At 47.7% G+C, this 12,407-nt stretch overlaps 1 protein-coding gene across 6 annotated transcripts in view; it reads left to right on the forward strand.

Annotated features, from left to right (window-relative positions):
• The window catches only part of YEATS2 (YEATS domain containing 2), a 51,459-nt gene continuing 39,052 nt past the window's right edge, over nt 1-12,407 (forward strand). For 5 of the 6 annotated variants that reach the window (XM_068145402.1, XM_068145405.1, XM_068145406.1 and 2 more), the window contains exons 1-6: nt 394-477; nt 894-1,010; nt 4,321-4,418; nt 4,525-4,617; nt 8,869-9,111; nt 11,311-11,426. In XM_068145402.1, the coding sequence (XP_068001503.1) occupies nt 911-1,010; nt 4,321-4,418; nt 4,525-4,617; nt 8,869-9,111; nt 11,311-11,426 (650 nt within the window). In that variant the 5' untranslated portion in view covers nt 394-477; nt 894-910. Of the gene's footprint in view, nt 117-393; nt 478-893; nt 1,011-4,320; nt 4,419-4,524; nt 4,618-8,868; nt 9,112-11,310; nt 11,427-12,407 lie in introns of those variants that run through there. The other variant, XM_068145404.1, reaches the window with a different exon arrangement.

A 12,407-nucleotide genomic window follows, 5' to 3' on the forward strand; every position in this document is an offset into this window, starting at 1 on the left:
GTCGGTGGCGGCGGGACGGGGCGGCGGGGGCCGGCGCTGAGCCCCCCCCCGGGGCGCGGTCGGGGACGGCCGGTGCCGGGCGGCGGCGGTGCCGGGCGGCGCGCGGCGGGGCGCGGGTGAGCGGCGGGGCGGGCGCGGGGGGAGGGGGAGGAGCGCGCGGCCGCGGCGGCGGCTTTGTGTGCGCGGGCCGGGGGAGGGGAACGGCGCCGGGCACGCACGTGGGCCCTGCCGCGCGGGCTCGGCCCCGCCCCGGGGCGTCCCGGCACCGGCCCGGCCCGGCCCTTTCCCCTCCTGGTCGCGGCCTCGGCGTTGCTTGACGGCCCGGCGGGGCGCGCCGGCGGCCGCTGTCCCTCCCGCTCCGGCGGGGCCGCGCAGGGGTGCGAACCAGCTGCCCCATCCCCCTGGAGGCGCCGCGCCGTCACCTCGCCGTGAGGAAGCCCAGCAAGGACGCGGGTCGGTGCCGAAGCACCTGTGCAGGTGAGGTCACGGTGTCTCGCCGTGTCTCTGGAGCGCCCAGCTTGGCCATGCGGAGCGTTCCTCGTCCTGAGTGACAGAAGTGGCTGTGCTGAGGGAAAGCTCCCATGGTCACTCATCAGAGCACAGCCGGTGCCTTCTGCATCCCAGCACGGACCTCGCTGGCAGCAGGACGCAGGAAGCTTTTGACTTCAGTGGGCAGTGGTTTGCCAGAGCAGCGCAGTCCTGGCTGTGCACACGTGGGGCTGCAGGGCTCAGGAGACATTTGAAGCTCCTGACCTACAGAGTGGGACTGGCTTGAAGCTTTACAGCTGTGGTTAACCTACAAGAGCTGGGGAAGGTCCCAGCTCCTTCGGGAGGCTGAGACCTGCCCAAAAGGTTGCTTTGTCTGGTGTTAATGCTTTCATTTTTCCTCGTAGGGAGTAGCAGAGAGAACATGTCTGGGATCAAGAGAGTGATTGTGGAGAAGGATCCCGACTACGAGGAGATCACCATCACACATCCCAACAAGCGTCACAAAGCTGCTGAACAGTCAGGTAGGAGCTGCTGAAGTGATGGCATCTCCTGGGTGGAAGTAGAAATGCTGTCTCTGGATGTTTGTGCTGTCTGCAAACTGGCCAGGAAAGGCTGGAGGAGGTTCCGAGGGCTCAAAGAGTGGACATTGTGGTACTTTTGTGCAGCCAGAAGATGTGATTGTTGTACATGGAGCTATTGCTGCCTGCTAAGTGAAACATAAATAAGGCTTGAGCATGCAGACTTTGGTGTGTGGTAGCAGCTAGAACATGACCTCTCTAGGGCCCCCTGTGCTTTCGTTCCTGTTGCTTGCTGAAGTATTTGACAATGCATCTTCCCAGGAGTTAGCCAATGCTGGGATTTGCTCCAACCTGTGCATCAATTCTGCAGCTGAAGTCAGCTTCCACAAAGTTTGGCAGTCTGTTTACATTTTGGGGGATACTGGTCACAGTAGAGCATGAGAGGGGCTGAGGAAGAAAGAGTTCCATGACCCTGTGATAGGTGGACTGGTTCTTGGAATATGGCAGGTGTTTGTGTGAGTAGGTAGGTGAAGTGAAATGGAGCAGTGTAAGATGGAAGGGAGGAGGAGGAGCAGCTACCCAGCTGAAGGAAAGGTGGATGAAGAAGTGTAGTGGAGAGAGTAGCTGGGTGAGCAGGTTTGTATTTGGCACACTTGAATATGCTTGCTTTGGGAACCAGCCTGTTGGCAGAGTGCCTAGGACAGGTTGCAGTTGTCTCTGGGCAAATAAGAATAGAGCTTCTTGCCCCTGGGACAGGGAGTAGGCTAGTGGGTTTTGGCATAGCACAGCTAGTGAGAGGATTGTGATAGGAGGAGCTGATGAACAGGTAGGTGAGAAAACTGAAGCTATCTGTGGGATCTGAAGACAGTCCAGGAACACAGAAGCACACCATAGCTGTCAGTTGAAGAGGGACATATGCTGGTTTCATGGGTGATGTTTTGGAAGACAGTGTACAGCTGGACAAGTCTGAGGCTGAACTGTGGGTTGAATGTGTTGCTGAACAGGTCCTGTCTGCCAGATCAGTTAGGGGCCCTGAGCATGGAGCTGGCTGTGGCAGAAGAGTGACACCACTCCCAGCTGCCTGCTGTGCTTGACTGCTTAGAAGCCACCATGCTCAGTGGTGGAGTGTCACAGGGACTGCAGGCAGTTTTTTTTAATCCACTTCTGAAGCAACCATTCAGAGGTTTTAATAATTGGTAGGCAAAGTCTCAGGGATTTGGAAGACTGTCCTTGCAAAGTGAACTCTTTGTCCAGGTGATTGCTCCAAACTGGATTCTTTCTTCCTGTCCGAAGATCTCCAAATTTCGATACAAGGATTTCTTAAGTATACAAATTTCACTAACACAGTCTTCATTAGGGTCTGTGATTGATGCTAAGCTGGGAAAAATGTGAAAATAATGTGTTCTTAAAAGCCTCTGTAATATAACCTGGAGTGCTTTATCACCCAGCTTTAATTCTGGAGTGCTTTAATTGTCATACTGCTGGTGTTGCATGGCATCAGTCTTGGGAAGAGATGCTGTTGTCCCCATGTGAACTGGATGTCTCATACCTTAATCTGTTTAGGTTTATTTTAAGTGTATGTGAACTTCATAAGCATGGTGTTCAAGGCTGGAGGGAAATGATATCCTTCTGTTTTTTGATTCTGCTTTTCTCATACAGATTCAACCATAGTTCTCTTTTACTGTAGGCTTGAACTATTTGTAGTCCTACTATATATACACACACACGCACACATACACACACGTCTGTGTGGGTATATCTGTAAATAAATGTTTAGGATGTGCCTGATAAATATAGAAGCATCTGTTGCCTCACTCTTGTAGGTGCATGATCAAACAGTAAATTTATGCCTGTTGGCTGGAAGATACCAGCAGAGTTTTGACTTGATTTGGATTTCTTTACTCTTTCTGTTGGAATATCAGAAACTTCTTCAAACAGAGCTTTACCTTTCAGTAAAACAAATGCTTCCTCCAAAGCTCAAAACAAAGCCTTGGTGTCTCCTATTCCAGTGTGGGATTTTTTTCAGAGGAGCCCAGGCCATTTCTGTGATCTGCTTTGCTGTGTGGTCATGGCACTTCTGTCACAGGCTGGAGGACCTTTTCCAGACTTTATTCTGGAAGTACAATTCCTGCTTTTCCAAGTTCTAAGTAAGAACTTGATGAAAACAGATGCTGCTCGAACCCCTCTGATATAATGCTGGTGACTTAAAGGAAGGACAATATTTAAGTGTATGTCAGGAGTAGAGCAAAAAGAATTGCTCTTCCTGTGTTCTAGAAAAACAAAGTAAGATGCCAATTCAGTTCCTAGCTGCTGATTTGCGGTGAGGTATTTGCACAGTTTGAAATAGTGGACTACATGTTTTCCACCAAGGTCAATAAACCCCTGCTGAAAGGCTAAAGTTTTTTTTGCCTGCTGTGCTGGAAGAGGATTTAGTGATAGGTTGACCAGTAGTATTTTGATTTGTGTGTAAAAAAGGCTTGTAGGCACTCCAGAGCAGGCTGCACTGCATGCCAGTGCTGAACATACGAAGTATTAGTTTGCCTTGTTATTGCTGCATGATGTGGTGTAAATTTCCTGGATGTGAATGGGGCCAAAGAGAGCAGAAGTATGTACACAGTGTTCCAGCATTACTCCTGTGCAGTCACAGTGGTAACTGCACTTGGCTGTGTCACATTGGAGTTTTCATTTCTCTGTTTACAGCTTTACTGAGACAGAAGTAAACAAACTGGTCGTGTTCTTCCCATCTTCTGTTACTTGTCATCTCAGACCTAAAAAGGAAAAAATATCTGTCTCCATGAACCATCTTTGAAAGATACATGTGGTTTTTGTTGAGACAACTTTCTTTTGAAGAAAAATGATCCTTGCCTTTCTTTGTGTGTGCGCTGAACTTATCATCCTATCACTTCTACAACTACCTGAAAGGAGGTTGTAGCCAGGTGGGGGTTGGTCTGTTCTCCCAGGCAACCAGCAATAGAACAAGGGGACACAGTCTCAGGTTGTACCAGGGGATGTTCAGGCTGGATATTAGGAAGAAGTTCTTCGCAGAGAGAGTGATTTGCCATTGGAATGGGCTGCCCAGGGAGGTAGTGGAGTCACTGTCCCTAGAGATCTTCAAGAAAAGACTGGATGAGGCACTTAATGCCATGGTCTAGTTGATTGGATAGGGCTGGGTGATAGGTTGGAAGAGACCTCCAAGATCATCCAGTCCAACCTGGCTGATTCTGTGATTCTCACTCTGTGAATTGTGATCTTTGTTCTCAAACAGAGCATCCAAAATAAATACATCTTCATTTTCTGTGTGGCCCCTTTACAGCTCGAGATGTTGCTGTGCAGAAGATTGAGACCATTATAAAAGAACAGTTTGCCGTCGAAATGAAGAGTAAAGAACATGAAATTGAAGTTATAGACCAGGTATAAAGGCTTTGTTCTTAAAAATACGAAAGACCTTGGTGTACTGGGGCCTGGGGGGTTGCTACAGTGGGTACCCATTATTGTCTGCTCCCTCTTCTTTTCCTAGCGCCTGATTGAAGCGAGAAGGATGATGGATAAGCTTCGTGCCTGTATTGTGGCTAACTATTATGCATCTGCTGGTCTCCTTAAAGCTGGAGAGGTGAGAATTACTTTGTGAGTAATAAGAATTGAGGGAATGTTTGCCAAGGATGGGGTATAGTTCACTGGCTGTTTGGTTTTTGGATGTGATTTTCCTGCAGTGGTGGAATACTAACTGCATTTGGGGTGGCAGTGGGAGAGGAGACCTGTGCATCACCAGCTGGGCCTCAGGTGCTCAGCAAAGATGAGTCTTCAAGGAGCAGTTGAGAAGTCGTTCAGCAGCCTTTGGTTCTGTTTGCTGAAATACTTTGTTGTGTGAAAATGTTTTTTATCAGTTGCTGCATGAGAGCACCTCACTTCAAACACACTGCATGGTCTTTGCAAAGCCCTGAGAAGTGGGGAGTATATTTTCCTATTTAACAGGAGGAGAGAGGAAGCAGATGGATGTTGGAACTTCTCAGGGGGAGAGAAAAAGGAAAGACAAAAATCAAGATTACTCAAGGCTTAGGCAAGGATGTGAAATCACCTTCCCTTTACCCTGGCAGCCAGTTTGTTAATGGTTTGGTGAACAGACCAATGGCTGCAGTAAAGTGGGAGGTGAATGAAGGAGGTATTGCAGAGAGATTAAAAATTCACAAGGAGATTACAAAAATCCCAAACCCTATTAGTTAAACTCCAGTTTGGAGCATTCTGTCCTAAATGGGATGGTAATTGCAGGGTGTTCATGACACATGCAGGCTCCTGATTGACAGGTAGTTCACTACCAGTGTGAATAGTTACCATCTTTTCAGTTTGGGGAGTTGATCTAATTTCCAGTAAAGACCTGAGCTGATTGAAAGCTGTAGATGGGTGCTGCACACCTGGCTTTTATCGTAATCCCATGAGAATTTCTCTTCAAGCAATGGCTCACGCTGCTGCTCCTGTTTTGCTGGTGGTGATTTCCAGAAGACTTGGAGTGGGTTAAACCGAAATGGTCCAGCTTGTTTTTCCTCACTGAACTCAAGTTAAGAATAGAATAGAATAGAATAAACCAGGTTGGAAGAGACCTTCAAGATCATTGCATCCAACCTATCATCCAACACCACCTAATCAACTAACCCATGCAACCAAGCACCCTGTCAAGTCTCCTCCTGAACACCTCCAGTGACGGCAACTCCACCACCTTCCCAGGCAGCCCATTCCAATGGGCAATCACTCTCTCTGTGTAAAACTTCCTCCTGACCTCCAGCCTGAACCTCCCCTGGCGCAGTCTGAGACTGTGTCCTCTTGTTCTGGTGCTGGCTGCCTGGGAGAAGAGACCAACCTCTGCCTGTCTACAACCCCCCTTCAGGTAGTTGTAGGCAGCAATAAGGTCAGCCCTGAGTCTCCTCTTCTCCAGGCTAAGCAGCCCCAGCTCCCTCAGCCTCTCCTCATAGGGCTTGTGTTCCAAGCCCCTCCCCAACTTTGTTGCCCTTCTCTGGATTTGAAAAAAAATCCTGGTGATATTGAAAAAAATCTTGGTAGTATTGGGAGGCTTGGAGATCCCTCTTGTCCCCTTGATTTTTGTGTAGGCAGCTGAAGAATGCACGCTGGGGTCTGATCTGTGAAAGCACTTTGATCCAGCCTCATCCTGTGCCCTGCAGGGTTTGGGTTTTTCCTTGCTGATTTTTCACACGTGCCAAAAATAACAACTGTTGTAACTGTTTCGTAGTGTGCTCAGAACTTCCTGGAGCATCCTTGCTTTGTTTAGTTTTCCTGTGGTTTGTAGGAGCTCATGGCTGGTGTAGCTGTGTCTTTGATGGCATTTTTACTTTTTTTCCTTAGTGCCCTGATTTGCAGGCGGGCTAAAGCAGTTCTTTTTTTCTTTTGAAATCGTTGCTGGCTTCAGTTTTCCTCCTTGTCTGTTTTTAATGTATGGCTAATGTGTGTTTGACTCAGCAGTGAACGCTCTCTTGTTTCTGCTTCTGGTGGAACAGCAGCCTCTGTAGTTTAACTCTGAACTTCTGGGAGGATGTGTTCTCATAAACACAAACACTTCTTCAGCCCAGTGCTGCTGGCTTTTGAGGCTTATGCTTCCATGTGATTACAGTCTCTTGAGTTTTCCCACAAATGAGTGGACAACATGTTGGTCATTTCACTTGACTAGAGGTTTAAAAAAAAAAAGAGGTTCTTGGTGGTGGTTTGCTTTGGTTTTCATTTGGTTTGAGGAGAGGCTGAGACACCTGGGGCTTTTTGGTCTGGAGGAGAGAAGACTGAGAGGGGATCTAATAAATGCATAAAAGTAGCTGAGGACTGGGTGTCAGGAAGGAAGGGACAGCCTCCTCTCACCTGCGCCCTGTGGTGTGACAAGGGGCAGTGGATGTAAACTACAGAACCAGGAAGTTCCACCTCAACTTGAGGAGGAACTTCTTCACTGTAAGGGTCATGAAGCACTGGAACAGGCTCACAAGAGAGATTGTGGAGTCCCCTTCTCTGGAGACTTTCAAGACCCACCTGGATGCATTCCTGTGCGACCTGTGCCAGATTACAGTATCACAGTATCACAGTATAACTTAGGTTGGAAAGGACCTCGAGGATCATCGAGTCCAACCTATCAACACAGACCCCATGACTAGACCATGGCACCAAGTGCCACGTCCAATCTCCTCTTGAATGCCTCCAGGGACAGTGATTCAACCACCTCCCTGGGCAATCCGTTCCAATGACGAATGACTCGCTCGGTGAAGAACTTCCTCCTCACCTCGAGTCTAAACCTCCCCTGGCGCAGCTTGAGACTGTGTCCCCTTGTTCTGGTGCTGGTTGCCTGGGAGAAGAGACCAACCCCTTCTCGGCCACAGCCACCCCTCAGGTAGTTGTAGAGGGCAATGAGGTCACCCCTGAGCCTCCTCTTCTCCAGGCTAAACAATCCCAGCTCCCTCAGCCTCAGATTCCATGGTCCTGCTCTGGCAGGTGGGTTGGACTTATCTTTGGAGGTTGCTTTCAGCCCCTAACATCCTGTGATCCTGTGATGTTGTGTGTCCCCTCGCCATTGGATATACTGATCTAACTTTTAAGCAGATAATTGAGTTGGTAATTGCTTTGCTCATGTACTTGACATGATGATTGGAAAGAAGGCACTCATATGAAGCTTCAAAGTCCAAGATGGGACAATGTTTAACTCCATTTCCTTCTACCACTTCTCAAGACCAGCTCTGTTCCCTCAGAGTGGTACTGGTGTCTGCCCTCTACCACATGGGCAGAATTTTAGATCAGGGAATTTAATGTGGATTAAAAATAACCCTGCAAAGGAAAAACTAAACAAAACCAACTAAAAAAACCCTGAAGAAACAAAAAATCCCACATGAGTTTCTTGATTTGTTTTCCTTTGTGACCTGTCCTCTCCCCATGAATGACTGGGCCAGCCTGGCTGACTGGGGTGGTTCAAGCAGGAAGGAAGAAAGCTTCTTTTAGCAGGTGCTGCTTGCAAGAAAAGCTGTCAGTACAACTCCAGTGTGAGCCTGTGGCTGCAGGAGCTGGAGTGAGTCGATCTGCTGGGGCTCTGCTGATGGCAGAGGGGCATTTCTGCCAACTTGATTCATCATCAGACCAAAGTGACAGGGAGAACTGGTGGCTGGGAGAAGTGGCCAAGGGACACTTGCTTTGGGTGATGGGTGTTTTTGTTGCTATTTATGAGGTTAAAAGCCAATGCAGGAGTGGGGAGGCAAAAAAGCACCTTTGTCGCAGTAATGGAAAGTAAGAGATTTAAGTACTCCTCTGCCCCATTCTCCACCTTGTAGGTTTAGGAGGACCTAAGATGAGCTCTAAGATCTCCATTTTGAGAAAAGTTTGCAAGCATGCCTAAGGACATTATTCTTTACCCTCTGTTAAGCTTGGGGAGCAGACAGGGTGCCAATACATGTAGCTTGCCTTACAGGCGTCGACAAGGCTGCCAGTGAGTATCAAAGCTAAAGAGCCTGATGCATTTCTGTACCCTGCTTGCCTGAAAGAATCCAGCAGCTGTGGCCTTCCTGTGTATGGTAAAAGACCGGAGGTGTCTGCGCAGGAAGTGAAGGTGGTATTTTCACAGGGACATTAGAAGTATTTGAGTAGGATGCAGTGCTCCTTTCTGAAACCAGGTGGGTTTCTGAGACCAAAGGATCTTGAAGGAACGCTTGGTGTGGGGTGCTGTTTCTGTAGAAGCTTCTCTTGGTGTGGCATATATTTTCCCTGGAGGGCAGCTGATTAAATATTTGCTCACTCTTCATCCTTTGACTTTTTCTCTTCTGGTGCAGCTTTGTTTTCATCTGAGCTGCAGGGGAATAATGACCAGATCTGCCTGACCTCTTTGTTGCAGGGGACCAGGTCATGTGATGCGACAATTCTTAATCACCCTTCAATCAAGAAATTCTTGGAATCACCTTCTAGATCGTCATCTCCAGCTAACCAGGGCTCAGACACTCCATCTGCCAACCACTCCGAGAGCGACTCGCTCTCTCAGCACAATGACTTTCTCCTGGACAAAGACAATGGCAACTTGGATGCAGACGAGCGGCTGACAAACAGCCTGGATCAGAGACAGAGCAGAAGTACTGGCCGGGTAAAGTAAAACTCGAGTGGTGGTCAAGTTGTTGGAGGTGTGTGCTCTGTCGGACTCGGTGCTGGCACCAGGAGCTCTTCATGTTTTCACCCACCTTGCTGAAGATCTGTTTCTTATCCTCTCCAACTGCTTGCTCCCACTCTCTCAGCCTGGCTTTGCTGTAAGGCTAACTGAAGTGTCTGTATCTTGGGTAACTCATCTTTACTCAGTCTTGTTCAACAGGGAGGCCAGCCAGGCAGCAGTGACAGCTTTGTGTCAGTACAGCTATCTGCTGCTGTCTTGGTTGTTAGCTTCTGGGGAAGGAGGTGTTTCAGAGCTTGAGCAAAGGGGTTTTGCTTTCTGATGGAAGTCAGGTCAAGAAGGGCAGAGCCTGGAGAGAAGAGCAGCCTGTGTCATTCCTAGCAGTGTTTTTAAGAGGTAATGCTGCCTGGCCCTAAATACCGATGTGGACTGCATTGCTTGGAGTGATTGAACCACTGGAGTGGTTTTGACTCCTCAGCAGCCTGTGGTGGCACCAGTGGATTAGGTCACTCTGGGAGTGTGGGCTAGTAGAGCCCTGGGTATGTGGTCAGAGTGGGCTTTCTCTTGGTGGTGCTGCTTGCTGTCATGCTAATATCACTGCTTAACTGAAACAGAAATACCTGAGTTAAAAATCCCTTCTTTCATTGTTCCCCCATACTATTTTCTGGGTTATTTTTGGCATGGAACCATTCTCTTAATGGCTCACTCTGAAGCTACCCATGGGCTGCAGTTAGCTCCACAGGGGAGGTTTTCACTGGCTGCAGGTGAAATGAGCCTTAGTAGGTGAGATGAAATTGTTTGATTTCCTTTCAGTTCCTTTTAGCTGTCAGGCCTGCCAGAGGAGTACAGCCTCTAACCCAGTCTGGGGCTGGATGTATCTCATTGTTTGTGACTAGATTATGCAACTGAACAGGATGTAATAATAGGTGGCAGAAAGAGCAAGAATTCTGCCTCCGCTGAGTAACATGACACCCTTGATAACAGGTATTATGTGGTTTGCTGAAGCCCTGCCTAAGGTCTGTAGCAGAAGGCAGATAAAATGATGTATGATGTAGACTCCCCTATATCATAAACCGCTGGACCAGTATGATATGTTTCTGTACTGGGGGCATTGATGAGCAGTTGTGTTGCTTGGGTGTAGCATGTTGGTACATCTTTGACCAACACAGCCTGTGACCCAGAGGTGGCTGAGGGAGTGCTGAGGAGCCATCCTAGCCTCCTGTGCCTCCTTGCTCCGGTTTGGGGGATCTTTGACTTAACAGAGGAGGTGTAGCAGTTTGTAGTGAATTCACCACTCCCTGTGCTGACAAGTGCTCAGTGGTGTAATCTGCAGGAACTGCAGCACCAACTCCATTGTTCACAAGAGAATGGCAGTCCCTTATTCTCTGGACAGCTGCTTTGTCCAATAGAGTCATGGAAAAGCCTCTCATTCTCATGCAAATGACAGTGCAGCCTGTGTTAGCACTGTGGGTGGTCATGTCAGTGTTCTTGGTCAGATATGTCAGCAGTCTTGGCCACTGTTTAGTAGCTGAGGTTGTGTTACAAGGTTTCTTAGGCTAGAATTATTATGCCCAGATATTGCAGTGGATTTGTAGGTTTATCTAGATGTTAGTGATGTGGTATGCTGACTCCTGTCCCTGTTGAGTTGGAGCTAAATTCTTGTCTTGAGCTCAGCTTCAGTTCTTCACCATGATACGATGCTGGAGACCCTCAAAGCAGCAGAATCTGGAAATGAGAAAGATTTAAATTTTCAGAAGCCACTTGTGGGAGATGTAGCTTTTTTTTCTGATTGGTGATTTTTCTGGTTAGCATGATGCCAGTCAGGCAGTGCTTGAGCTTTTTCAGATGGTACAGCGGCAGTGCTTTTGAAACCCAAGCTGAGGTCAGGCTCGGATCCATGGTATGTGGCATATGTACACTCAGTTAAGCCATGCCATGTGCTCTTGGCTCTAGGTAGTGTCGTCGTTGCGTGCCTGAGTCTCTTCAACCTGCCTCGGCAGCGATTTCAGTATTTTTAGGGATGATTCATTGTTGGTCTTCCATTTTGCTCTGCAGGTTTCCTTTTTTTTAACAGCAACTTACTTTCTAGTGCCAAACCAAATGATGTTTAAAAGGAATGTTTGGTTTTTTTGTTTGCCTTTTTTTTTTCTTTCTTTCTTCTTCTTCCCCTACCCTCAGGACAGTTCAGGTGTTTCAAGCTCTCAAAAACCAGGACAACGAAATGCCGGGCTGTCGAACGATGAAACTTCACGACTCTATGTGAAGAAAACGATTGTGGTTGGCAATGTCTCCAAGTTAGTATCCAGAGGCTGAGGGAGGGGCCTTTATTTCAGGTTTCAATGGAATAGGAGGCTAAAATCAGGAGACAAAATTGCTAGGCTGTCACAATACGAAGTATTGTCCTTGAATTATCACTGTCCCAAGGCTGCCCTCCTTGAGTGTCTGCATGAGTTTTGTTTTGTGGGAGAATCTGGTATTTCAGTAGTTGTTTTATTTGTTTGTGTATATGGAGATTTTAAGATCTGTTTCTCTCTAGGGGAGTTTTTCAGCCTTTTCTGACTAGTTAGAATTCTCCAAGTTTTTCCATGGAAATTTGGAAAAGCAAGTTGTCTTAATGACTCATTCAGTGTGTCCACATCGACCATATAGACTTTTAAAAACAATTTATAATGGTTTTTTTCCCCTCCCCCAGAATTTAAGACAGATAAATATATGGAACTTTGGAACTTTGAGTAAATCCCTGAAGAATGCCATTCATTTAGGAAATGATGAACAAGTCCAGATTTCAATTCTCCAGTATATACTGGAGGTGGGGAGATTCAGGCTGGATGTGAGGAGGAGGTTCTTCACCATGAGAGTGGTGAAACCCTAGAATGGGTTGTCCAGGGAGGTGGTCGAGGCCCCGTCCCTGGAGGTGTTTAAGACCAGGCTGGATGAGGCTCTGTCCAGCCTGATCTAGTGTGGGGTGTCCCTGCCCATGGCAGGGGGGTTGGAACTAGATGATCCTTGTGGTCCCTTCCAACCCTGACTGATACTATGATATACCACCTATGTCAGTCTTTGCTGACAAGACTTACGTTGTTAGAACTGCATCTTGAAAATCTGCCTAAGCCTGGACCCAGAAGCAAGTATTGATTATGAAGTTTCTTTGAAATGTATATGAAGAACTGTTATTTTTGGTATTTGTGGTAGCAGAGTCGCTGATGTTGCATTCTGGTGAAGTTTTGCTTCCTGATGTCTCAGAATAGGTTGAGAAAGTTGTTTAACAGAGGTAG

This window comes from Melanerpes formicivorus, unplaced genomic scaffold (genome assembly GCF_026170545.1).
Source record: "Melanerpes formicivorus ecotype bairdi unplaced genomic scaffold, bMelFor1.0.p_v2 SCAF_12, whole genome shotgun sequence".
NCBI classification, from domain to species: Eukaryota; Metazoa; Chordata; class Aves; order Piciformes; family Picidae; genus Melanerpes; species Melanerpes formicivorus.